At 39.3% G+C, this 27,745-nt stretch overlaps 1 protein-coding gene and 1 long non-coding RNA gene across 7 annotated transcripts in view; one reads left to right on the top strand and one right to left on the bottom strand.

Moving 5' to 3' along the window:
* The window catches only part of LOC147918080 (uncharacterized), an 84,242-nt gene extending 79,009 nt beyond the window's left edge, over positions 1 to 5,233 (top strand). Inside the window, exon 3 of the long non-coding RNA XR_015556352.1 lies at positions 4,458 to 5,233. This is a non-coding gene — a long non-coding RNA (uncharacterized LOC147918080). The remainder of the gene's footprint in view (positions 1 to 4,457) is intronic.
* ST6GALNAC3 (ST6 N-acetylgalactosaminide alpha-2,6-sialyltransferase 3) overlaps positions 1 to 27,745 on the bottom strand; it is a 501,982-nt gene that overhangs the window by 277,394 nt on the left and 196,843 nt on the right. For 5 of the 6 annotated variants that reach the window (XM_014788276.2, XM_014788277.2, XM_087448831.1 and 2 more), the window contains exon 2: positions 12,092 to 12,286. In XM_014788276.2, the coding sequence (XP_014643762.1) occupies positions 12,092 to 12,286 (195 nt within the window). Of the gene's footprint in view, positions 1 to 3,240; positions 3,292 to 12,091; positions 12,287 to 27,745 lie in introns of all 6 variants that reach the window. The other variant, XM_087448844.1, reaches the window with a different exon arrangement.

The raw sequence follows: 27,745 nt of genomic DNA on the forward strand, positions 1-27,745 counted from the left end.
TAGAGAAAGACTAAATAGAAAATGAATGCATAACAGGATATGTAAATGAAACTATTTCTGTCTCAAGGCTTTTGGGAGAAACAACAAAGATCAGAAAAATATAACAGTACTTTCACATATTAAAACTAGAGACAAAGTTACCTATACAGGACATTTTGAAATTATCAAAATGCTTCTGTTAGCATTTGCTCATCTCTAGCATACATAAGAAATGAGGAAGAGGCATTTTTTGAGTAAGAAAACAGACCCTCTCCTTATCTCCAAGTTTTACAAGTCCTTCCATAGCAGAGACGGGGTTACTCTATAGAAGTGTTAGCTATTATTACAAGAGGCAGTATATGTGGTGGTTAAGAGCAGAGACTCTGGAGCCAGGGTTCAAATCTCAGTAACTCCACTTAGAGACAACGTAATCTTGGACAAGTTACTTAACCTTTCTGTGCCTCTGTTTCCTCATCTGTAAAATGGGATGATGATACTACCTACTTATTAGTTATGTTATGAGGTTTAAATAAATTAGTATATGTAAAGCATTTAGAGCAGGGTCTGCACTCAGTAAACACTGTATGTGCTGGCTTACTATCATCATCATCATCATTATTATTATTACTGTTATGTTATTGTTACCATCTTCTGGAGACAGGCTGAAAGTTGTCCTGTAAGCTTTGGGAAAGATAACCGAAAGATAGCTAAGTGTCCTCAATCCGATAAATATTATTGAACCTTATTAGAAAGAGTTATTGACAAAATACAATACCATACAGAACCACCAAAAAGTTATTTACTTTGTACCTTTCCTTCCTAGGAATTCCACAAATAATTTACATTGCCAAAAACTGGGCTGCATTACAACAGAAGAAACTGCTGAAGTGCATGAGTACAGCTAAGAGTAATTTAAAAGCTCACACTGACTTCCACGTGTGTTCTTGGGAGAATCTTTGAAGGACTTGTATTTCATAAGCTTTTTGAAGACAAGGCAGGAATTATTTCTAGAATACTCACTTTTCCCAAAAGTATCTATTGTATTCAGTACAGAAAATTAAAACAATGATGTATTTACAATGCATTTGTCTTAGATGTCCCTTCTCTATGGAGCTGGACTAGGATATATACTTCAAATTATTTTGAACCACCTCCTTCTGCAGTCTTCCCCATCACAGTTAAGGGCAATTCCAACCTTCTAGATACACAGTACAAAAACCTAAAGCCATTGTTTAAAATAAATTTTTTATTTTAGAATAGTTGTAGATTACAGAAAATTTGAGAAGACAATACAGAGAGTTCTCATATACCCCACATCCAGTTTCCCCTATTACCAAAATCTATCAAAAATACTATAAATGTAGTATAATGCATTTATTATAATTAATGAACCAATGTTGGTAAGTTATTATTAAGTAAAGTCCATACTTTATTGAGCTTTTCTTAGTTTTGACCTAATGTCCTTTTTCTCTCCCAAAATCTCATCTAGGATACTACATTACAGTTAGCAGTCATGTCTCCTTAGCATCCTCTTGCTGTAGTAGTTTCTCAGACCTTCCTTGTCTTCAACGACCTTGACAGTTTTGAGGAGTATTGGTCAGGTGTTTAGTCGAATGTCCTTCAATTTGGATTTGTCTGCAGTTTTTCTCATGATTAGACAGGGGTTATGGATTTGGGGGAAGAAGACCACAGAGGCAAAGTGCCCTTGTCATCACATACCAAGGGTACATACTACCAACATGATTTACCACTGTTGATGTTGACCTTGATCACCTGGCTGAGGTAGCGTTTGTCAGGTTTCTGTACTGTAAAATTACTATTTTTCCCCTTTTCACATTGTTTTCTTTGGAAGGAAGTCACTATAAGCAACCCACACTTAAGGAATGAGAGAGTACTCACTTTTAAAAGTACTCCAAACAATATATTTATCTAGACATTTTAAATTCTATTTTTTTGATGATGGAAACAGCTCTGGAGTGTTTTACAGATACATATTGCTTAAAAGACAAAGTACTTGATTCCAGTAATTTTTTTCTAGTAATAAATGCAATACATGCTCATTGTTGAAAAACGTGTTTACGAAAAAGGTCACCTATAATTTAGCACCCAGACATAGACCACTACAGTGAATATTTTGAGGTATTGTCTCCAAACACTCTTTCTATGTTCACATTTAGAGAATTGAAATAATCTTCTACATATACTATTCTATCTCACTTATTACCATTTAACATGAAAAATGTTCTGCACTTTTAGACAAAAAGTGTTTTCTTCTTTACAATTCCCGAGCCTAGCAGAGTGCCCAGCACGTAGTGGATTCAGCAAGTGTGAGCCAATTAACCTTCCAACTTGATGAACTGAAGGACCCTCCATGGACCATTTAACAGAATTTGCTGACCAAGGCAATCTCAGTCTCTCCCTTTGCCCTCACAGGACAACTACAGTCACTAGCATAGAATCACCAATTCGGGGCCTTGGAAAATTAGTTAAATCAGTAAAATGGTATGCTGTCTATACAGACTAAAAGAGATACTGGCATGTGAAGTGCTTAAGCACTTTCCAACGATCCCTTATCCCAAATCCTTTGGACTGGGTACATTTTGGAATTCAGAATTCTTCAGTCAAGGAGGATGATAGAGCAAATGTGCAGTGTATTATGAAACATCACAACTGAGTACAGGGAAACACATCGTAATCAAGCAGTAGTATTTTTTATAGCAAAGCATGAGAATAATCATAATAAATAGACCATTTCCTTGTGTTTTATCATTTTTAATGGTGCATTTTAAGAACCCTTCATGTCTGGGTTATGGGAACACCCTCCAGAGGACTTTCAGTCCCGTTAGCCCCAGTTTCTCACTAGCTGGGGACCAAATTTTTGGTTGACTTCTCAGCTTGCAGGGTTCCTGGAAAATACAAGTAGTCAAATTCAAACTGTAAGACCACCAGGGTACAGGTCTAGCACTTTGAATTTCCAAGGATAATTTTTTGTTATCCAAAGACCAAAGATGTAAGTAAGATTCCTTATCTGTTCTCTGTGCCAGTTTTCATGGTTCTAGCCTACCCTTTCCCTAGGGCAGAATTTGTAAAGGCCTAGCCTTAGGTAAGGGTTTGTGTGTGTGGTGGGGTCATGATGGGGCTCACTCTCTGTCTTTGCTGGACCCAGGCCTCGTCTTCTGTCTTGTAGACTCCATATTACCCACCCCCAGTTATTGATACTGATAAACCCCAGGAAACCACACCATCAGCCTTCATGCTTACCTCTCTTTCCATTCTGTCTCAGTTTCTGGTGCCTGAAGATTTCCCTTCTTTCTGGCAAGAAAGATGTATCCTAAATTAAATAATGTATCCTATTTCATCCAGTACGTCCTTGCGTTACAGCAGGAGAGCTGTCAGGTTATCTTAGACCACCAGATTGCAAGACCAAAACTCTTAATTTCATTTTCCTTTTAAATCAATAATCTATTTATCAAATACTTAAAAATTTTTTATTAGTCGATTACTCAATTAACCCAGATATTCCATTTCCCAAGGCTTGCGGGATAACATTTGCCATAGGACTCATATAGCTACATTTGAAATAAAAATTCTTTAATGAATATTTTTCTTTTGAAAGTAAGCCTTTGTAAGCCTACTCTGGAAAGTGAGAAATCACAATTTGATGCCATCTACTTAGTGACAAATTATCTTCCAGACATTGAATACAATTGTTTCATTGAAATTGCTTGAACGTTCACTATTCTTAAGAGCAATGAAATAAATCTGTTCTGCTGAAACGTCAATGCCCTCTAGGTGGTATCATCCCAGGATACTTGTAACCAAGTCTATCTCACCCTCTTACTTGGTGAACCCCAATCTTAATTTTTCTTTAAAGTGAGGCTCATTGTTGGTCCTTAGCACATGGTCTGGAACTAAGCAAGCACTTATTAAATATTTGGTGATTGACTAATATTCATGGTTAATACTAACTGCCACTTGATGAATGGTTTTGTGCCAGTTACTCTGTCAGGCTACTAGCTGGAACTTGACAGAAGCTGAACAAAACTCTTACTACTGGGGCCCTCATTCTGTCATCCTTTTCAACTTTCAAATCAGGGTGCTCTTTGGTGGGTGCTTGTTTTGCTTTTGTTTGCTTGTCACAAATGAGGTAATTTGCTATTTGAATTTCTAACAGGCCCCTTCAACAACTTAACACGGCAGTTGGCCAATGGGCATTTTTTTACCTAAGGTTCTGTAACGAATAGCATCCCCTTATACCTTCCTGGGCAACCAATTACTACATTGAAAACTGGATAATTATGGATCTTTCATCAACAACAGATGTGATTTGTGAAGTGAAAATCAATCTATTTTGACTGGTGATGCTTCATAGCAATAGGGAAGATTTCATCTGAATAATTATAAAAAAGTATATGATTTATCAGTTGAGTAAGACTAGAAATTCAGTAAGTAATCAGTCTTGTCTGGTTATTTTCCAGCTTTATGACCTTGGGAAATTGTGACCTTCACTTTCCTCCTTCAAAAGGACAAGCTAGTTTCCTAAACATATGTCTCTGAGCAGGAAGATGTACAGCATGCATCTCTGTGGACACCTGAGCCAACTCATGGACTGTCAGATGAGTCTTCTCGTGCTCGGCCTCCCAGAAGGTTTGAAGTATGGATTTGGAAAGGTAGCTCCTCATTGTCCAGGAAGCACCTTGTTTAAAGACGAGTTTCAGAAGACTCGGTTGTAAAATAATTATAATGTATAATGTACGTATCAGCTAGGACTCTTTTGGTTGCAAGTGACTAAAACGTATTTCAAACCAGCAGACATGAAAAAGATGGATTTATTGGCTTATACACCCAAACCAGGGGAGAGGGTAGACCGGCTTCAGGAACGGCTGGTCTCAGCACTAGAGTACTGTCCAGGCCCTCAAGTTAGCTCTGCAACTGGTTTCTGCTTCTCTCAGTGTCTTGGTCTCATTCTTTCTAGGGAACACAGCCACTGACATCCAGAGACTCACATCTCAACAGCTCTACTATCAAAGAAAAGAGAGTCTTTCCCACAGCATTACCCAGAAAAACAGTAAAATCTGGGAAGGGTCCAGAATGGCTCATATTGGGCCATGTGTCCACCACTTGACCAATCACTTGATTGGCCAGTCAACAGCCTGAATTTTCTGCTCATCCCTCTGGTCAGAAGGGAAGGGATTATTTCTGTAATAAAGGGGCGGTGGAGAGTAGACAAGCACAAGAAGCACTATACACCTAAGTGGCTAATTATATACATTAACCATTTTATATGTAATAGAGTATATATGTATATAGTCTATGTATGTTTGTATTTAAGAAAGTATAACTTGTTCTGTGGGCACATGTGTATATATCACATGCATACGTGTATGTATGTATTTTCTGTATACATGTATATATTGGTTCATGAATATGGATGGAGGTAGACATTGTACGTATGAGTTACTGTCTTGCAAGTATGAGTGTGGTTTTTCCCTTTCCGGGGATCCCATTCACATCCATAGATCATAATTACCCAATGGATGCATTTTCTATCTTCTATACCCTAGAGTAAGTCGCATTCCAGGTGGATTGGCCTACTTACTACCCCGAAGTGTCTGATTTCCTCCTCTGGAAAGTGAGAGAATCATGCAGGCCTATGGCAGTGCCTCAAGGGCACCTTGGGCACGGGATGCCATGTCCATGTCAGGGGTACACAGAGGGAAGCATTATTCGAACTGACCCCATATGTAGTTTTCGGGGCAGTAGGACCAAGGCAAGAGTGCTCCAAGACTGGTTAACTTGAAAACAAAATGAGGAGCTGAGAGATTAGAACTAAGACTGCTGGAACCAGAGAGAGGTAAGAAATGGATGAGCAGAGTGTGAGGCAGTGGTGATCAGCAGCGACTTTAGGAGTTGACTGTGGCTTCTGGTGAGATGCTCTTGGCTCACTGGGAGTGGTCGGAGCTGAGGAAAAATGGACAGTGTATCCTCTGAACTCTTGGTTTTGCTCTTTCCCTCAACTCTCCTTTCTCTGCTCTCTCTATCCCATACAATCCTTCTCTACGCACTGTCTCACCTCTCCCACAAAAGCTTTCTGGAGTTACTCTAACCCACAGCGAGATCCCTCCCTCTCATTTGGTTCTGGAACAGCGATTGCCTTGAGATACAGCCATGGTTTGGGAGCTGCTATTTCACATCTAGACTGAGAAATATAATCTCTTCTCCACTCCATAAATATATGCCCTCATACTTAGGAAAAAGATAAATTACCTTAAAAATGATGACTCCAATACGCAATGCCAAATAAGTAATCTTTATTATATGTTAATTTAGCTCTTTCCTTTTCTATAACAATTCAATAGTTGAAATTTCTTTCACTTTACGATTACACAAATGTGACTATTCAGATTTTAATTAACAATTAAATTGATCAGTTTCAAACTTTTGGAACATATACTTGCATGTAATTGCTCTCACTATACTCACGTAAAATCCAAAGGCTATATTCCCAAATATAGAAAACCTATTCATGTCAGCTTTAGTTACATGTGAACATTTATTTGAATGTGTGGCGTGAATGCTTTTATTGCCAAGGAAGTCAGCTCTGCTCCTTAATTGTTGCTATAACCACAATTCGGGAAATTCTATTGCAACATCAATATGTTATGCACATCTTTAATTAGGCTAGTGTAGCCTGTCAGTCACAGCAACTATCCTAAGTATTCTTATTTAGTCTACTTGAGGCTTTAAAACATTCTCATTTTTTAAAGAGGCATATTTCGGCCTCATTAAATTGTTAAGCAAATCAATATGCAGCCCTACAACTTGATTCGCTATGTTCTAGAAATCCTGTGTTTAGCACATCTTTAGGCACCATCTGAAAGGGCATTTTTCCTTAAATACCAGAAATCCTCTGCAGCTCTAGCATGTTAGGATTCTCTTATCAGATCTGAGGGAGACATCTGTTACCTCCACTGATCACCAGGAAGATCTGGCTGTGGCATCCTATTGATCGCCAGAGCTTGATTCTCTTATCTAGTAGTTAATGCAAATCAGTTACAGGCTGCTTGCTCTGAGCAATGTCTTCACACCAGGTCACCCATCAAAAAAGACAATACAATGACTGCTTCCACAGTCTGGAAACTACAAGCAGAATCTAGCCTGAAATGCATTTCCTTCTCTTTCCTCAAAATCTGCTATGATCTCAATAAAGAGAAACAATGATTACCTTGAACCAAGCCCTGTGGTCTCTTAGTCTTTAATACCTTCCCTAGCTGCTATAATTAATAATTAATTAATTTAAAATGAATCATTAAAATTTGTAAGGAGAAAGCAGAGTTCACAGGATATTGCCAAGTATAGCTATGTCTTTTTCTTTGAAATACATATGGGTATCATACACTTTTTACTATGTCCAAGGTCAAATAATAATACAGTATCTCTGCCATAATACTATAGGTGGGCTCCCCCAAATTCAATCCTGTTAAAATGAAGCGTTGTGTTATTAACACAGTAATGACCTGAAAAAGCAAGTCTGAGCAGCTAGTGGGTCAGGAATTAAAGGGAGTGGTGGGGAAAGGGCGCAGGGGGAGAATAGGGCCTGTTGCGAAAACTAAATCACTCCAGGTCCAAGCTTTGGTTGGGCGCTAACTCCTGGTTGTTGTCAGCTCAAACATTAAGTACTGATGAGGAATTTTGGGTTCTGTGGCCAGCAGAGACTTCAGAATTTCAACAGTCACCCAGTTAGCTGGCACTCATTTTGCTTCCCTGCTTCTCAAGACTTCCCCTCCCCTAAAGATAAGAACTTTAGCCTGCACTAGTTAAGAAAGGGAAGGGGACAGGGCAAAAGATGGCCAATCACCACTGTGGGTGTCCACTAAGTCTTCAACCTAATTCTGTCCTCCTACCCCCACTTTGTTTTAGACAGTGGTGGAGACATTCTTTCTTGCAAACATTTCTGCTCATAAAATCTTTGTCTAGTGGCAGCAATGTCGGATCCAGCTGAAGCATCGGGCAATAAAACCATCATCAACAATGATCATGTTTGGCCGGCCCTGTGGCTTGGTGGTTAAGTGCGCGCGCTGCGATGCTGGCGGCCGGGGTTCGGATCCCGGGTGCGCATCGAGGCACCACCTCTCTGTCCAGCCTGAGGCCGAGTCCCACATACAGCAACTAGAAGGATGTGCAGCTGTGACATACAACTATCTACTGGGGCTTTGGGGGCAAAAAATAAATAAAATCTTTAAAAAAAAAAAAAAACAACGATCATGTTTGTAGATACTCTAGGTCTGGAAATCATTGCAGGCACGTCAACATGTTTAAAAAATTCTTGGAAGTCCGGTGGTTTCTAGAAAGCATTTGCTTTCTTTTGAGAAACTTCTGAAACCTCAAGGACCAAGATCTTAAAATAAATATATCAGCTTGGTGATCACTTAACTCAGCTCGGCCATGGCTATTGACTCTTCTCCAGATTAGAATAGAGTGAATAGGGACATAGGAGCGTGTGGCTACCTTTAAAGGAAGGTTTGAGAGTCACTATTGAAGCTATTTGCTCTAGAACATCAAATCTACCACCTATCATTTTAGCTACATCATTTTGGCTCCTGAAGGCTTTTTCTCCCCAAGTCTTATTTAATGCAACTATCTCGGAAGGATTGCACCTGAAGCCATCATTTGGTGAGGACCAATGCACAGAGCATTTGGGATAAGAATGGAGCGCTGACATGGTGGGTGGGGGGACTGTAAGAAGGAAAGATGAAATCAATGAGGAGGGAGGTAGAGAGCCATAAAATTTTGCTTTCCTCCCAATTAAGCCTACTACTATTTCAGTTTGGAGGAAAATCTGTCATTCTCTTTGGTTGTTATTGTGTTGTTCTTCAACTTCCATTCAAAATTTTTTGTTCATCATCTGTGCTCATATTACCATATGGGGCCTCTCTTTCTATCATGCATAGACTAGGGAAATAAGTTACCTGTATATCTGCTAGTCTTTGCATAAAATGAAATCGCCTATTTCAAATGTTTCTACTTTGTTTTAGATAGCTTAATGCCCAATTACTTCTTTTTAGTTATTTCTTGCTGTTAAATTAGGTGAAATGTTTGGTGTGAATCCTGATCAATAACTATCCTACTTGGGCTCAGAATATATTTTTAATTTTTTATTATGATAGACATGCAGAAAAGTGCATACAACATAAATGTATACTTAATAAATATTTAGAATGTGAACACCCATGTAACTTCCAACTGGATCAAGAGATAAGATATCACTGATAACCCAGAAACCCAAACTGATCACAAAGCACACATTTCTCTCAGAGGTAACTGCTCTTCTCACTTATATGATGGTAATTCTCTTGCTTTTTTTTCCTTTTTAAAGATTTTATTTATTTATTTTTCCCCCAAAGCCCCAGTACATAGTTGTCTGTCATAGCTGCACATCCTTCTAGTTGCTGTATGTGGGATGCGGCCTCAGCATGGCTGGAGGAGTGGTGCCTCGGTGCGCACCCAGGATCCGAACCCGGGCCGCCGGCAGCGGAGAGCACGCACTTAACCGCTAAGCCACGGGGCCGGCCCTTCCTTTTTAGTTTTACCTTCTATATATGTCCCTAAGCAACATCATTTAGTTTTGCTTCTTCCTGGGATCTATAAATGGAATCACACTGTGTGTATTCTTTTATTCTTGCATCTTTTGCTCAAAATTATGTTTGTGTAAGGTTCAGCCATGTTGTCACATATAGCTACAGTTTCCACGTTGTCATTGCTGTATGGTATTCCAGTGTATGCAGCACAATTTTAATCCATTCTTCTACTTATAGACATTTGGGTTGCTTCCAGCTTCTAGCTGTTACGAACAGTGCTTCCATACACGCTGTCCATGCCTCCCAGTGCATGTGCTCATGAGTGTCTCTACTGAATATATCGACGACTGGAAATGCTGGGGTATGGGGTATGCAGATGTTCAACTCCACTCAGGAAGCTGTTTGTTTAAAAGTGGTTGTTCTAATTTATACACCCCCTACTAATGCATAAGAGTTCTTGTTGTTTCACATCCTCTCCAACATCTGGTATTGTCAGATTCTTAATTTTTTGCTAATTTGGTATTTAGTGTGTAGTGATACCTCCTTGTGCTTTTTTCCCCCTCTCATTGTGGTTTTAATTTGCAAAACCCTGATTTTTAATGAGCTTGGGAACTCCTTCATGTGTTTACTGCCCTGAGTCCAGATTCTTTAAAATTTAAGTCTCATACTCTGGACTTTGGTATTTTGGTATTATTCATACTGAACATTTCATATCATAACTGATAAGTATAGGGGAAGAAAAAGAAACTCATTCATTGAACATCAATTTGGAACTGGGCACCTCATGCACTTTGTCCTACTTAATCCTCATAATACCTTTGCTAGTTGACGTTGTTGTCCCTATTTTTTAAGTGTCAGAACTGGCACCAAACCATGCCTGTGTGCCTCCAAAGCCTAAAAACTCTTTCCAGTGATCATGCTTCCCCCAAGAAATAACCTCTGCAGGAGCAAGATGATGGCCAACATCCCTTGGTAAATTCATTGTAGTAAAACTATACCAAAAGAATTTCAAAGCTAGCCTGGTTAATATGACTAATTAGATAACTCCATCTTTAGATCAGTTTTCCCTTAACACTCCAAAATCCATCCATTAATATTTAAACAAATGAAAGGGTCTTTGATATTTGGTGGGATTTCCCTCATGAGAGTAATTCGTGAGACACTTCAGCCACATGTTTCATTTTCTGCCTGTGACAGGCCCTTGTGAAATGATTAACACGATCCAGTGGAGTTATAGAATATTAAATGACAGCCAGAAATAAAAGTAACAAGAGACGAGAGTGAGACAAACTATTCTCTAAGAGATACATTTTTATATAAGTAATCAATTTATTAAGACAGGCAACAAATTCAAACAATGGACACTTTTTAAAAAATTAATTTAAAACCAATTAAAGGATAAACATCAAGCAAGGCTCCTAAGAATTTATATGTTATTAATGGTGCCTTTTTCTTTTAACTATAAAGGTCTAATAAAAAGCCTGTAAATCCTGCAGATACAGAAACAATTTTCAAATAATCAAATTAACTAGAAGCAATGAGTCAGGTATGATATTGCCTACAAAAGGGAATGAACCAAGCCTGCTTTCAGCATCCCTCCCTGGATGCTAAGAATAACACTCAGAACAGGAGTAGCATTCTGTGCATGACTTTCCTCTCCAGTGTCTTTACAAAACGACCTTTCAATGAGATCTGATCTAAAATTCTTCCAGCGATGTAGACACACTGGTGACCTGTACCTTCGTTACCAACAACTTCAAACAGGAGTTTGCATCTATGAATATTAACCTCACATTTATCCCACACCATAGAAATGACAACAATTTTATTAACCATTTCTCTATACTTCACACATTTTGTGAGGTTCATTTTTTTTTTACTTCCCTCCATGACACAAATCCTTGCTTGCAAAAGTGCTAACATTGTGTTCAGTTTCTAGTTGTTGATATACCTCCATCCTCTCCCATACCACCAATTGGCTACAAAGATCTAGAGGTTCAGTGGTTATAGGATTTAAATTATTTTAACCCCTTTAAATTTGGAAACTCTTTAAATCCCATTATCTCTGCAGCCACTGAGAATTTTAAAATCAGCTTGGCCTTTTCTAGCTCCAGGTCTAAGGATTACAGAGTTTTAAAGAGTATAAATGCCTTTCTGCAGTTCTACAAAGAGCTGTCCCCAACCAGTTGACCTCCAGAAATTAAAGCCAGCCAGTTCTCCAGCTGGTAACTGCTGATCAGAGTTCCTAAATGGAAAGATATGTATGTTATGCCACAAACCACCAGGAAAACAGATAATTGCTTCCTCAACTCCACATGAAGCAAGTGAATCAGAAGATTTGATGTAGGAGGGGCAGCAGACTTTAGACATGTGTCAGCAAATGTCTAAGAATGAGAAAACAGAAAATGTCAGGGACCCAAAGCAGCTCACTGGGGCAGAAAGAGTAAGTTCAGTGATCGGAAGCCATCTTGCTCCTAAAGAAAAGCTGTTACCATGGATATCTTCAAATCCTAGGTAATCCCCTGAGGTCTTACCTCTTGCGTCCTCACATTTATGTATCCATAGTGAGTTCGAAGGGGCCGCCTGTATGTGTAGGAGAACGGTATCCATTTTGTACCAGGTTGTCCAAAGCAGTTTAGTAGCAATGGGAAATTCACTTCATTTACAAGGCGCACAACCAGCAGGAAGAGGAACGCGGCTATGAAGCTCACTGCAATCACAGACTTTCTCTACAAAACATTCAAACAAGAAAAAAAAAGAATGAATGACTTTCAACCAAAAGCAGCCAAAAAGGGAGGTTTCTTTATTCCTCTCTCTTTTTCTTTCAAAGGACTCTGCCTTTAGGACATTTCACTTGGAGACAGAAAATAATCATTTGGTGACCAGGTTGCCTTAGTGCACTGGGCCTCCGAGAGCAAGCAGAGAGCTTTCTTGGATTATCTTTCTATTCCATCCCTACCCTTCCTTACACCTCTCTATCTTCCTTGAAAACTCCTATACAGTTTTCAAAACCCAAACTGGACATTCTTAACTATAGGAAGCCCTTCCTAAGTGCTCAGTTCCCTCCCCACCATCATCTCTTCATCCCCAACATATCCACCCTAAGAGAGGTAAGAAGTCCCACCACTCCCATACCTGGAAGGCCCTTCTGTTGTTGTACATTGAGTTTGTATATTTACGTGACTTTTCCTCAATGTCATTGTGAATCCTGGGATGTACCATGTCATTTTGATCTCTATCCCAGGTCCTTTACACAGTACCTTACATACTGTAGGCACCCAGCGAATACTTGAGTGAATGAACGAATGAATGGATGGATTTTTTACATTCTTATAGACACAGTCTAATCATCAATTATTATTCTGTTTCTTTATCTAGTACCCTCTACAGGCAGAAAACTTTGCCTGTGCTAAGGATATGCAAAAGTAAGATTCAAAAATCTAACAATAAGAGTAGGAAAAAAATCCATGCCAAGCAACATAAGTACATCCCCCTAAATGTGTTGCCATGGAACAAGATCAGGAGCAGCTGCACCTGCCTGGGGTAGGGGAAAGCAGAGATGCATCTCAGCTCGAGCTTGATAAAACACATGAGTTTTAATTGGTAGAGGTGGGTAAGCAGAGCTTTCTAGGGAGAGGGAATATGTCAAGGAGGCAAGAAAACATGGGTTATTCATAGCCACATAGCACTTTGTCTTACCAGGGCACAGAGAAGGAGAAAAAGCTGGAAACACAAATGATAACTTGATGGTGGACCACCTCAGATATCAAGCTGAGAAGTCTACTCAGTTTGCTAGGCGATGGAACAGCAAAGGAGATTGTTGTTTGTTTGTCTATTTTATTTTTTTAAAGGTGACTGTTATATTTAAACGCCAGTATTTAAGACACTTTAGATCAAGGAGAAACTGAAGGTAGGCAGCAAGTAGTAAGGAGGCTATTCCAATGGGTCAGGCCAGAGGTAATGAGGGGTAGAAACTAGAGCAGTGGCAGGGAGCATAAAAAGGCAGAAAAACACAGGAGAAACTCAATTTAGGGGAAGGAAGAAAACTTGGCTACTGATTGAACTGAAGCAGCAGACAGAAAATTCAGAGATGCCTGAGATTCTGAGTCTAGGTAACTGCAATAATACTGGTCATATCAGGAGAAAACAGAGCGGCTGGAGCAGGAATTGATTTAAGAGAGTGAGAAGATAAAGCCCTTGGCTTTCTAAGTCCTAGTTTTTGGGGATTGGTGGGTCAACTGGGTGGAGCCGTCAAGGAGTCAGGCGGAAGGTCAAGTCTACAGCAAGAAGAAAGAGCAGAGCTGAGCGCAGGCATCAGGAACAACTCCAGCTTAAAGTCCAGGGTGAAGACACAATGAAATATTCCTTCCTGAAGTTGGGCTTGGCCCCTGATTCTTCTTCAAACTTAAAGAAGCCAGATAACTTGCTGGGAATGACTGAATGTTTGCTGTTGTTGTGTTTTCAGCTTACCACTTCCTGGAGGAATCAGCTTCTTTTTACTCTCCACAGAATGTCCCAAAAGAGAAAAGACCCCAAAGCACCCCTGTGTCCTCCCTGGGCCCACGGTCACAGTCTCTGTAAGGGCACTAGAAGAAGCCCCCAGAAGTCAGAAACACCCAAAGGAAGTCCTCGCTCTTGTTCAGTTCCCGTAATTTGTAAAAGCCCCAGCCCTCTGTCTAGCCAGCCTAATTTTCCAATCACCTGAAAGTCCCTTGCGTTCTGCCTCCTCAGAACCCCTTATCTCACCACCAACGACCACAGCCTTACCTCATTTAACCTTCTAATCATGAAAAACCGTTTTAATTTGCTCCTCTGTGGAATCATTATGTCCACAGCGTCGCAATGTGTCAAGGTAACAGCGTAAATGCGGTGATGGATCTTACAAGTTTAAAGGGACATGGACCACAACAGACGGCTAAATAAAAGCAAAGAGGCCAGTCACCCATTAAGTAAACAGGTAAGAACCTTTTTTATTGCCATCTGGTAGCTTGTTGCAAAACAGCAGCTTGCTTTGAAGGAGACCCAGATGGGATCTGTGCCTTTGTCTATTCCCGAGCCCAGCACAACTCTCTCGTTCTCTTGGTTGCCGCATTGCATTGCATGGCTGGGGAGTTGGGGACAAAGGTATGGAGGGCCTTTCTGAATTCCTGATTGTGCCCAGCAACACATACATAATGCATACATGAGAGGAAAATAAATCAACCGTTTTGAGAGAAACTTCAAAATGGAATGAAATCACAGTTGTAAAAGCCTTCTCCCTGGTAATCCATGTTTGCCTCTCATGTTCTATCAAAGGGAAGCAAGTAATGAGCTCAGAGAGGAGGAGAGGAGCAAATGGAACGAGGAAGCCAGACCCCTCTCCTCTGTGCTCGATCTGAATCATAGGCTGCGGTGGGCAGAGGTGCTCCTTTCATGGCTCAGGCTTCCAGCCCAATGTCGGTTGTGCTGCCCGGACCTGCCTCTTTGCCTTTCTTCATGCTTCCACATTTTTGTTTAGCATGAAAGCATTCTCACAGTGCTGGTATAAAACCACACTGAAATTTCGCTAGAAAAGGTATAACTTCAAGCACGTTCTGTGTTCTAGGTGACAAGGACAACAGGACTCAACATGAATGTGTATTCTTCAAGTACAGTAGTCCCCACTTATCCGCAGGTTTGCTTTCTCTGGTTTCAGTTACCCACGGTCAACTGTAGTCCGAAAATATTAAATGGAAAATTCCAGAAATAATTCATAAGTTTTAAATTGTGCATTCTCAGTAGTGTGATGAAATCTTGGGCTGTCCCTCTCCCTCCTGTCCAGGACGTGAATCAACCCTTTGTCCAGCGGATCCACACCATATATGCTACCCACCCATTAGTCACTTAGTAGCCATCTCAGTCACTTAGCAGCCATTTCAGATATCAGATTCATTGTTGCAATATCTTGTGCTTGTGTTCAAGAAACACTTATTTTACTTAATAATGGCCCAAAGTGCCATTAATCTCTTACTGGGCCTAATTTATAAATTAAACTTTATCGAAGGTATGCATGTATAGGAAAAAACATAGTATATATAGAGTTCAATACTATCTGGTTTCAGGCCTCCACTGGGGGTCTTGGAATGAATCTTCCATTTGCTAAGAGGGGCCTACCGTAGTCACTTCTGCCAGATCATGACCGTGAGCTTCAGCAATTACAACAAAAATGATGGATAAGGCTTTTTGAAATCTACACACACCAGAACGCGGTGAGAAGGGTGCGTGTGTTTGTGGCAGGGATGCGGAGTTGGGGAAGTAGCAAAATACTGATATGGGTGACATATGTGAATGTATTCACTCCTTCAAGTCACAATTGCTCATTGAGGCCATACTCTGTACAGACTTGGTGAGGTGCTGAAAAACAGAAATAAAACCACAAAAGACAGACCATGCTTCCAAAGAGTCACAACTTAGTGCAGTGGCAAGTAAACAGAAAAGTATAGTACCACATATCAAACGATACCAAGTGAGGTAATGGAGGTATGCACAGGACACCGTGGCAGCCCTGGGGAATGGGGTGAGGGATGTGCATGGGACAGTTCAGGGAATGCTTGTTTGAGGTCATAGTATTCAAATGGAGTCTGGAAGAATGAGGAGGAGTTGGACAGGTGGAGATGGGAAGAGCATTCCGGGCTGAGGGAACAGCATAGACTAAGGCACAGAAGTTTGAAAGGCCTTGATTTGGTCAGAAACCTGCAAGTCATTTGGTAGGAAGAGTACATAGACTGTATTTGGTGGGAGATGATGCTAGGGATGTAGATGGGGTTCAAATCACAAAACAAAAAATAATAAGCCAAATATATTCAGTCCTTACATTAGGATAATGAAAGGATAAATGCATAAAAGTGCTATGTTTTATAATCCCAAAATATTCTTCACTTTTCAGTCAAGTGAAAAATGTATCAATCACTTCATTTTACTTGAAATTGCCATTTAACACACCACAACATCTTGTTCCAGTTATCTGACTTAAGTTTAGTCCATCAGTGGCTTGTTCTATAACTGTTTTGAGTCCATCAACACTCAACAAATTAGAAAACTACCTGGTTACACGTGTTCTATGTCTAACAATTTGTTTATGGAAGTGATCACTGCTGCATTTATTCAAGTACTCAGCGCATCTCCTAGATCCAATGACCATCAATTAGGTAAGAAAAAAACAGTAGTAAGTACTTGTCAAGTTTACAACATATAACACTCAGCTCAACAAACTTTCCATACTGCAAAAAAAAAGCATAAATTTAATAAGTCATTCCTCTAAGATCAGAAGTGTGAACATTAAATGATACAATGGGTGGAAAATGCAGAGCACAGTACCGGGCACAATGTGAACACTCAAAATTGGAAGATGTTATTATTATGATATAACTACCAGTTGTCACAGCCTTGCTGGACATTAGGCAGTTGGTGAGCATTGGCCAGCCCACATGAACGCATGACGAAAACTTACAGAATTCTTTTTCGCAAATACTCCAAGCAGCTGCACACCCTTGAACTATTCAGCGCAACTTATCCATACAAGCTCTGAGAGGATGTCACTGTGCCCAAATAGATCTGATGAACTGCTTTAGGGAAAATTTTTTCCTTCTTTGTTCTTCATTTTGGGCAAGTCTAAAGGGGCCTTTAACAGCTGAGACATTTAGAATTTAATCCCCTCTGTGCTGCAAAAATATGCATCAAAAATGTGGCATTCCAGTTGCTTGCTCTTTAGAGTTGGAATATCATTTATCAGACTTACAGCAGAAATACCTATTTCAAGATAAAACCCACAGAGAATTCAGGATTTAGGGAGAAAACAATTGCAGAGATTTGGACCTAGCAAATTTGCAAGCTATATTAACATTTGTATGTTTTTATTTTTTCTACCACGGAATTAGTCTTTAACCACAGAATAAAGTTTTTAACTTTTATTTTAGTCAGTTGCTAGATTTTTTGTTTCTCTTTCATAAATGATGAATAATAGTGTAATGGAGTATTTTTCTATTTAAACAGTATCATTTAATGACTGAAGTAGTTGTGCACCAGGGCAAAATGGTATACACTTTTGTTCATATGCTGTCACTTATCCAATAATAAATATGAAATACGGGGTCAATTGTATTATTTATATCAGTACTCAGTCACCTCATACATTGATGAGTCCCTACCCATTACCTATTTGTGATCTTATCAAATACAAATTCTTCTCCTAAATAAGAAGTTGTGTCATCAATGTAACGCTACCTTGTGTCACTGGCCAAGCTCCAAATCTGGTTCTCACAGAATGCAATAAAGCTTCTTCTCATTTGTGCAAGGATGAATTAGCAAAGCTCAGAGTAGATAGATAAAATCTTCATTTGTTTTATTTTATCTGTTGAATCAACAAAGTGGATCCTGCTCATTAAACTATACTGAACTCTGGGGAAAATCTCACTCATTTGTTGGAAGGCTAAGAAAAGCAGGGTAATAAAAAGGTGGACAGTCCTAGATTGGTGGAGTCCATACAGGAGCTTATCAAGGGCAGCCTTAGGCAGCAGCGCTGGTGATAGAATCACTGACGTCATCAAGTAGAGAGTAGTGAATGTCAAACAAGGTCAACACGGGAGAACAAGCAGCATTTCAGAATCCAGGAGGCTGACGAAGAAAATGCGATAAGGTAAAAGAAATATATTTTGAGAGTAGTCTTTGAAGAGGGCAGAGGGAGTGGAGCTAGAGAGGCAGGAAAGGATCTGATTACGGAAAGGACTTACACTACAGAATCCAAAGAAAGGGTCTAAGTGTGATATAGGCAGGATCAGACGATTTTGGAAGCTCACTCTGGAGGTGGTGTGGTCAATGGATGGGGAGGTGGGAAAGACCCTTTAGGAAAAGACAATGACAGGGGCAACAATGAACCACTATATCAGATGCCACTAATGAACATTAAATTCTCAATATGAAAACTGCAATCATTACATTCAGAGATTGGCTTTTCTTCTCCTAGTAGGGACCCTGGGAATAAAGTTGAGATATAGTGCATATGTATGAATAATCATCATAGTCTTAATACAAGATAATATTTAAAGAGTGTTACCAGTTGGAGAAATATTTCTGTAATCCCCACTTTCCAGTTAAAGAAATAGAGATGTAGAGAGGTTGAGTGACTTGCCCAAGGTCATAAAGCAAGGAAATAGTAAAGACAGATATTGAACTCAAATATTCTGACCCCAGAGCCTGTGTTCTGTTGTATGAACTAACTAAGTGCTTAATGGTTACTCAAACCAATGGGAACACTTGTATAGGTCTGGTTCTGAAATTTTAAAAACTGGCACTAGCCCTAAATAGATTTTGTAATACATTTTGTCAATAAACAAAATACTTAATACATGTGGAAAATTAAGAGGCTGATCTGAAGAATGGTAATTATATTTAATTCACAATCAGTAATTTGGGGGCAAATTTAATTCTGGCTTTATTCCCAGTAATAAAAAGACAACTTACAGGGTCCCATTGGTTAGCATTAAGGGAAAATAAAGCAATTATTCTTCTACTTTTGCTGAAGCATATTAGGTGTCCTTTGTCAATCAATAGTATGGAGTCTTATTGCAGGCAGTTTGTAGGAACCAACATAAAATGGGTCTGTCTTCCTTTCTCAGCTTCACAATTCTATGATCTTTTAAGTCAATAAAATGCAGCTAAACAGCAAAATGTTCATGATTTAATTAAAAAAATATTAAAAGAATAATTTAAATTTAAAATAAAATAATTTAATTTAAAATAAAAAATTTAAAAGTAGCAATATGTGACCTACTTTAAGAATTTGCAGTCCTCATCAACATGTCACCATCAGACATGGGTATAGTCCAGTAAGAATTACAAATCCAATAAACAAAAACCAAGGCAATAGAGTTCTCATGGGCATCATTGTCATAAATTATTCTGTGCAAGAAGCTAGTCCTAGGGAAGAATTATAGGTAGTAAAAATTTCTTCAGGGACTTTTTCCCAAAGGAGACTTCCTATAGCTACAAACACTACATGAGCATTATGAGTCTGTCAGATGACATGATAAGAGGTCACACTGGACTTTCTAACACTTATTTTAAAACCATGATGAAAAATGTCAATTATCTTTTAATATGCCTATACATTTTTCTTATTTTATTTGAAGACGGAAGCTAGGTTTTCCTGCCCTGATTTGATTTTCAAACTGCTACAGTATCAAATGAAAACAATCATGGCTACATTCATTGAGTATGTTTCATTTTGTAAAATTATATAAAACCAGTTTTATCTCATTTTGCCTCTTAATATTCATCATATTGCTTCAGCGTATGTCCTTTGACACAGCAAAAAGGAAATCACAGTTCTTCAGAAACACAAGATGGAGCTCAAGATTGATATTGAGCATGTAGAATGAAGGGTCCAGAAAGCAGTCTCTCAGTGTGGTTGTACAGACAGACACAGAAAAATTTAATCCAAAGGCTGGTTGTCATGATGAGGACATCAGAGACTGGGGACTGTTGTCCTCTCCCTGTGCCCCTGCCATTCTGTTGAGGGAACAGAGGTGCTAACTCTGAGGCAAGGAAGAGAATTAGGGAATCACGTGCTTTTGTTTTATTCTCAGCCATCTCACAGTCTTCGTTGGCCTTATTTGGTTTCTGCAAACATCTGCTTGGCATCTTTCACTCTTAAAGAGATGAGTTTGTCTCTTAGAATCCAGTTCTTACTTTCGAGGTGTTCAGGACATAGAAGCGGAGCAAGGATAAATTCTGGTGGTACTAGTGTCATTAGGGAGGGAGTCCTGCCCAGGGACATCATGATAATGATGAGATTGACAACGATGATGATGATGATGATGACCCCAACTGGGACCTTTTATTTTTCTGTGAATCTACATGACGTTACATTGAACAGCATTTACCTTTTCAAGCACATTAAGACCTATCACCTCACGTCATCCTCCCCATAACCAGTGAATTAAGAAGGGAAGTTTGGTTGCTTGAAAGTGTCATCTCTCATCTCTCCTTTCATGCCTTCCATGTTTCAGGCTGGACTTCTCACCGTTCTCCAAAGCCTCTTGGCTATCCAGTTCCTGTGACTTTGTCCAGGATGCTCCTCACTGGCGCCCTGCTATTTCCTACCATCCCCATCTCTACAAGGTCAAATATAACTCTGCTCAAATGTTTGTTCCTCTCTAAAGCCCTCTATTCCTCCCAGCTTCCAGTTCATGGATGGCGGTGGGGTGGGAAGGGGTGGGTGGAGAAGGAAGACGAAGGAAAGAAGTAAGGAGGAGGGGGAAGGGCAGGAGAGATTCCCCTATAATTTTGTCTTTAAAAATTCCTCCAGGACATGAACAACGTCTGAGAAACATCTCTCATACCAGTAGCACCAAGCACGGTGTCTTGAATTTAGAAGATATTCAGTAAATATTTGTGGAAGAAATGAAAGAATAAAGGAGGCAAAGAATTCGGAAGGATGAGGGGATTAAAAATTATTGTTTTCTAAACATAAGCAGTAAATTATCTGAAAAGTTTCAGATTAAGATCATTAGAGGAAATATGTTTTTCTATAAGGCGAAAAATCCACAAATTATTCTTTTCTTATTTTCCTATAAATTCTCCTCACATGGAGGCCTCCGTGTAGATTTGATGTGGGTGTGGTGGGAGGTGGGGAAGAGGTTTAGGATGGGGAATATAGAGTAAAGCGAAAAGAATTTGAGTATTTGTTGAACTGGACTTTTCACTGAGAATTGCTTTGAAGTTCCTGATAGAACTTGCAGATCTGAATGGTAGTAAAACTGCTTAGAGCAACATCCTTTATGTGGCATAGAATGAAAAGACTTAAAGAATTCATATTTTTTAGAAAACCAACTCTTGTCTGAGGATAACACTTAAAGCTGGAATCTCGCGTCAGGGAACGAGAAGTGGGTAACAAAAGGATACCCCGTCCTTCTAAGAAGGACAACGGCCCATTTTCTGAGAGGAGAGACTTGTGACAGTTTGCTATGTGCTCAGCAACTATCAGGTAGTGTGTCCAGGACTTTAACAGGGATGAAAACAGATTCCCACAAGCAGCCTATCTGTAGACTCAGGTGGTCCAGTTACACTAAATGAGTCAATATATGTAACCTTGGGCACATTGCATAACTTCTTTATGCCACTGCTTCCTTACCTGAAATTGGGAGGACAATAGCACCTATATAATACGATTGTTAAAGGTTTAAATGAGTTACCCCATATAAAGAGCCCTTAAAGCACTGCCTGGCAAAGGGAAAGTGCTCAGGAAATGTTAGCTTTTACTGTTACAGTATTTCATCAGATCTAAGATACCATCAATGTTAGTCTCACTGTTACTCTAAATATGATAAGAAAAACAAGATGGCGAGTCTAATAATAGACTTCTGCAAAAAGCTAAGACACCAAAATGCTATTCCCTTAAAGTTAGAATATTCTAGAAATAAAGCTGCCATTCAGAAAGGCACAGCAAGAAGAGAGAAAGGAAAAATAATCTTCCCTGAGAATTTGAACCACAAGCAGGTAGTCATGCAGGTTTTTGATACAAGTTCACGCTACCAGTGTGATTGAAGAAAAAACTCAGTAAATGATTCATTTTAAAGTGGTCTCAGGTTGGTAGCATCCCCAGGTGACCATCTGAAACAACACAAATCCTATCCGGAAGAATTTAACTTTGTTGCAGGCTGATAGCGACTGCAAGGTGGTATTAAGTATAAGTCACATCTCACTCTCAGATATGTGAAAAAATGGGAGAACATTTTAAAATCAATGAAGTATGGTTGTATCGTCATCACAGTCATCATCACCATTATCCTAGGGAACAAAGAGAATCAGGAATGGGGCCTGGACTATTTTAAACACCTACCCCTCACCCTATACCCCACGGGAGGCACAACCACAAGTCCATAAAGAAAGGATGACAGAGTCCTGGAGTTGCCCAGGACATGGAATTCACCCATGTAAAAACCCTGTGGGGTTTTTTCTTCTTGTCAAGATTATGCAAGTAAAAAAAAAAACAAACAAAACAAAAAAACCTTATGCTCTTGAACATGGTTAGACTCACACACACATGCATATCACACCCCATCCCCATTCACAGATATCAACTGTGGCCCCTCCCAGCATCTCCCTAAGGAATAGACACTGTCCTCTTGTACGTCAGAGTTGAACTTGGCAGAGAAATGCATACATATTACAGTCTTTCGTTGAGCACAAGTACAGTTTTGCCAGAGTACAGGTCTCATGGTGACAATAAATAGTATTGTGCCAAGAACACTTGAATTTCTAAGTAAGACAATTTTCCTATCAATTCTGGATTTAATATTGCATTGACAGTAATTTGAATCGCTCATGCAACATAAAGCATATTAGTTTATTACTCATAGTCTCCTGTGCTGGGATAGCAAAGGCAGAAAGATCTCCACTGTTAAGCAGAAGGCCAGAAGTTCATGCACAAAGTCTGTTATTAGCAGTTCTTTGATGTATTTTTTTATCATAACCAGATAAGTCCATGCTATATTTCCAACAGCCTGCTAGCCACCTCTATTTGGATGTCCCAAGGGCAAATCAGAGTCACCAGTCCAAATCCAAACCAATGACATCTTCCCTCCCCAATCCTCTTTTCCTCAACTATAGTGTCCTTCTGAGTAGTTACCACTAAAGTTTCTTTGGAGTCCCAATAATTAAAATCTCAGCTCTACTTAGTAACTATACGACCCCGACATCTTAATTTTATTTGTCCCTGTTCTTCATCTATAAAATCACAGAATCATTATGAAAATTAAATAATGAGATAATACATAAAGGACCTAGCTTAGTGTCCAGCACATAGCAGGCAATCAATGATCATTAATTTCCTTCCTTTCTCCACATATTAGGTCCCCTGCACAAGCTATTCTTCCTTCATGGAATGTCATCTTCTTTCCTTTCCCTTTCAGGAAAACCGCTACTTATTCTTCAAGATGAAATCCAAATGTCAACTCCTTTGTGAAATAGTCCTGATCCTCCAGGAAGATTTTAGAGCACTTTGTTCTGAAGCATACTTCACAGCATGTGGTAATTATTTGATTACCAATCAACCTGCATCATTCAACCAAATTCAGCAAACACATTGCACACCATGCCCCGACATTCTCCCCAGACAGACATTGCTAATCAACCACAGCACCATTTCCCCCTGAGTCAGGATGCAACTTCAGAATCCTTTCAACACAATGCTCCTGGCAGTAGTGGTACTACTCAAGGCAACCTGGTATATCTACCTCTCTAGCACAATACAGGTAGCAGCTTGAGGCCAGAGGCTATGCCTTGATGAGTCTATAATCCATGTAACCACAGGTAAGACTGTGATCCTCTCTAGGCCTCAATTTCCATCTGTACAATGGAATGTTTTTAGGATCCTAGGCTTTTAAGTCTAATGACTCTATAATGATGACCCAAGGACTCTGACTGGCCAGAGCTGGTGTCACTACAAGGAAGGTTTGCCCCACAGCTCTATACACGGCCCCCACTCTGGGTCCAGCCCATTTCTCATCACAGAGTTAGGCATGCCTTCGGACACTCACAGACTGAACCTAGTGTCTATGTAATTGAAATAGAAATGGGGTGAGAACTTGTGATCTTTCCACCTGACAGATAGCAGCTGCCACTTACCAAAGCCTACCTGATTGCAGCTATTTTGCACCTGCTGAGAAAAAGTTTGCAGCAAAAGAGATTATTTCCTTGTTAACCCTTGTCTGAAAGGAAGTTTCCATATTTTTACCCAGTTGTACAGAATAGGATCAGGTTCAGTCTCCCATATGTATATGGACAATGAGTTAACAGACCTGGTCAAACCACTTCCACCAAGCCCTGGCACTCACAATAGGAATTTTAAATGTCCACTGAGTTAGTTTGTTGAAAACCTGAAATCAAAGCAAAGAGAGTCTGAAAATTTTCATTTCTATGTATATTTCTTAAAATAAGAAAAATAATCTGTTTTTGTATATTACATATGACTGCATGAAGATGAAAATTTCTCTGGAGATTATTTGTTGGTTCTATAAACCAAATATTCAGATTTATTCAGTCCACATCATCATAAAAATATAAGCAAAGGTAGTTCCAGGAGAGGGATTACCAATAAATAGCTGTGAAGAAATAAAGGCCATTTCCCCACATTTAGAAACAGATTCAGTTGATGGGCAGTAAGCTTGTGCTAGATCTTAATATTTTAACTAAAATCTCAGCTCTGGTGCCCAAGACTCAGCCAAGGCAGGTATTCTTTTGCAGAATTAGGTGCCAATGATGGAACTTCCCCAACCCTGACAGGACTTCCCCCACAGCCCACTGGACCTCCCCTGAGTATCTCTGTTCACTCTCTCAATGACTGCCTTAGCATCCCTTTCCTTGCTAGACTGTGAGCTCTTGAAAAACAGCCGCTCTCTCTGTCTTGTTCACCAATGCTTCCCCATTGGCAAAAGCAGCCAAGCCAGGAGCCTCGTGTACACAAACGTGGACAATGCCTGAGTATTCTGGGAAGAGTTCTGGAGACCTGAGCGCACACTGCCCGGTTCATCTCCCTTAACCGCGTACCTACTGGTCTAGCTTAGCCACAAGGGCAAGGCCACCTCCACACCCTCATTTATCCTCAAGCACCTACCCACCAATTCCTAAAATGATGCTTAGGAAACACATAATTCCTATCCACTTAAAAACAATACTTGCTGACTTTGTTAGGTAATTTTCCAAAGCACGAAATTGGCTTAGCATATTTTGACATTTTCCTGCATGTTGTTATTTTCAGGCGACATTTTGCAAATCAGGCTTTGCTCCTGATTTTAACAAAGCCTTTCTTCCTGAGCAAAACAGATGAGCAGTTCAGCAAGACAGGGCAGCTTTTATCTGCAAAAAATCTGCCTTTCAACAGAGCAGACAATACGAGCAAAACGGAGGCAAACACATGCAATATTTTCTGTATGTGAATTGTGAATCTTTCCTCCCATGGGATGTGCAAGTGGCAAGATAGTTGATTCCCATGTGGCACTGATAGCAGGTCCTGAATACTTCTGAATATATCACTTTTATTGCCTTTTATATTGAATTACTGTGAAAGAAGAAATACTTTCGTAAGAATTCAAAATCAAAATACTTTAGGAGCTTTTAGAAACCACCTCCAGGACATACAGAAAAGCTTAAGAAAACAAATAATTCTGTTCTGCTAAGAGATACCAGATACTATTCCCACTGAGAGAGGGCCCCTTCACAAAAAGGGAGACGTTATCAAATATTTATGCTGACTTGCAGGGAAGAACGGTAAGTGTTCTATTTGGGCAGTCTGAGCCCTGTCCCTGCTGCTTTAGAGCTTGCCACATAATGGCTGCAATTTGCCTCAGGGTGCTTTGACCTGTAACATTTCAGCACTGCAAGCTCCTTCTGGGACTTGGTTTAAGATGCTTCCTAATGGTCTATTTCACTAGAAATCTCAGCTCTCCATTGTCCATCAATGATAAAGATTCTTGTTCAATATACATCATTTCTTGGTTTTTCAGACAAATTTTTAGTGGATTTCCTCTTCTTCCATGAGCAATCAGGAACTCCACCAACGAAGATAAGTTGTTTCAAGATAATTCCAAGCTTGTCATTTTCTATTTAGGTGAGTTGTCTGTATGGTAAGATAAAGTCCAAGTGGCTTAGCATGATATAAAAGCCCCTTGATGATCTACCCTCTGACTATTTGTCCATCCTATTTCTCAGCTTCTCTGAGCTCATACTTCATACTTTAGCTTTAGTAAGCATCTTGTGGTTCTTGGAAGTCTTCATGCTTTTTGATGGCTTCATACATTGGTATACTTCCTTCTATCTGAAATTTCAGTTCAGGAAAAGAAAACCAACAAAACAAAACCAAAAACATCTGTCTTCAGACTCTAAAAAACTTCACCTCCTCTCAGATAGTTCCCCTAGCCTTTCTACTGTCTCATCAGGAAATTAGTCCCTAGATTCTTGAGGAGTCCATAGCCAGATAGTAGATAGACAGAGATGTCAAACAAATATAGATATAAAACAAATTATATATATATATATATATATATATATGCACACACACACAAAATTTATACTGGCTCAGTCATGTTATAATTGAAGTACCATTAATTGAGCACCTACTATGTGTATGGAATTGCACTGGACCCTTTATACACATTTCCTCTAATATTTACAACTGCAATGCATGTAAATACTCTCATCCCCCATTTTACAGTTGAGGAAACTATAGTCAAAGGAGATAAATGATTTGCCCAGGATAACAGCTAAGTAGTGATGTCAAGATTCAAACCAGACTGTCTAAAAAGCTAGTGATCTTTCCATTATACCTTGAGGATATTTTATCTTATGGCCCTATATTCATTTAGTTATATGTCTGTCTACTCCAATAAATTATAATGCCTTGAAGGGAAGGACCACATCTTGGACGCTTAGTCCTGGAAACTCATTCTTTGGCACATATTAGGTGCTCAAGAAATGTTGGTGAATCAATCAATTAAATGATTACAATACTTTGCCTCTGTGCTTTTCAGGTCAAAAACAGTTATTGTAAGTGGAAATCGAGATGCTTGTCTGTCTCTTGATGTTTTGTTTTAATCATTTTCAAGAGGCAATGTAGTCAAAATAAAAGATGATTTGAAGATAGAGAGATCATTTTCAAGAGGCAATGTAGTCAAAATAAAAGATGATTTGGAAATAGAGAGACCATATTCTAATCTCAGCCCCACAGTGGACAAATTAGTTCCTATCTACAGATTTCTAGACTGTAAAATGGAGATCATAAGAGCCCTTTCCCCACAGATTTATGAGGTTTAGCTCTGATAAAGCCTATAAAATGCCCTTCCTTCATAAAAACCAAAGTTCCATATAAATGTTGACTGAGTTTTCATAGTCAACTGCAGAAGATGATTTTCCTCAAAGACCATTTATTTTAAAATATTACTTCCGTAACGAGAAAGATGAGGGATATTTAATTTAAAAAGATATTTAATATTTTCTACAAATCAACGTTCATTTATTGAGTACCTATACCACGCTTATACAGGGTCTGAGTTCAGTCTGTTCTCCTAAAATAAGAAAGTCGATGGCAGCAGAAAATATGAAGGAGAAAAACTGGTATGTATTCACTGTAAAATAATTTAATGTCTTTCTTTCTCATTAGGGTTGAAATTCTACAC

This window comes from Ceratotherium simum, chromosome 2 (assembly GCF_057802395.1).
Source record: "Ceratotherium simum simum isolate JZ-2026a chromosome 2, ASM5780239v1, whole genome shotgun sequence".
Taxonomy (NCBI): Eukaryota; Metazoa; Chordata; class Mammalia; order Perissodactyla; family Rhinocerotidae; genus Ceratotherium; species Ceratotherium simum.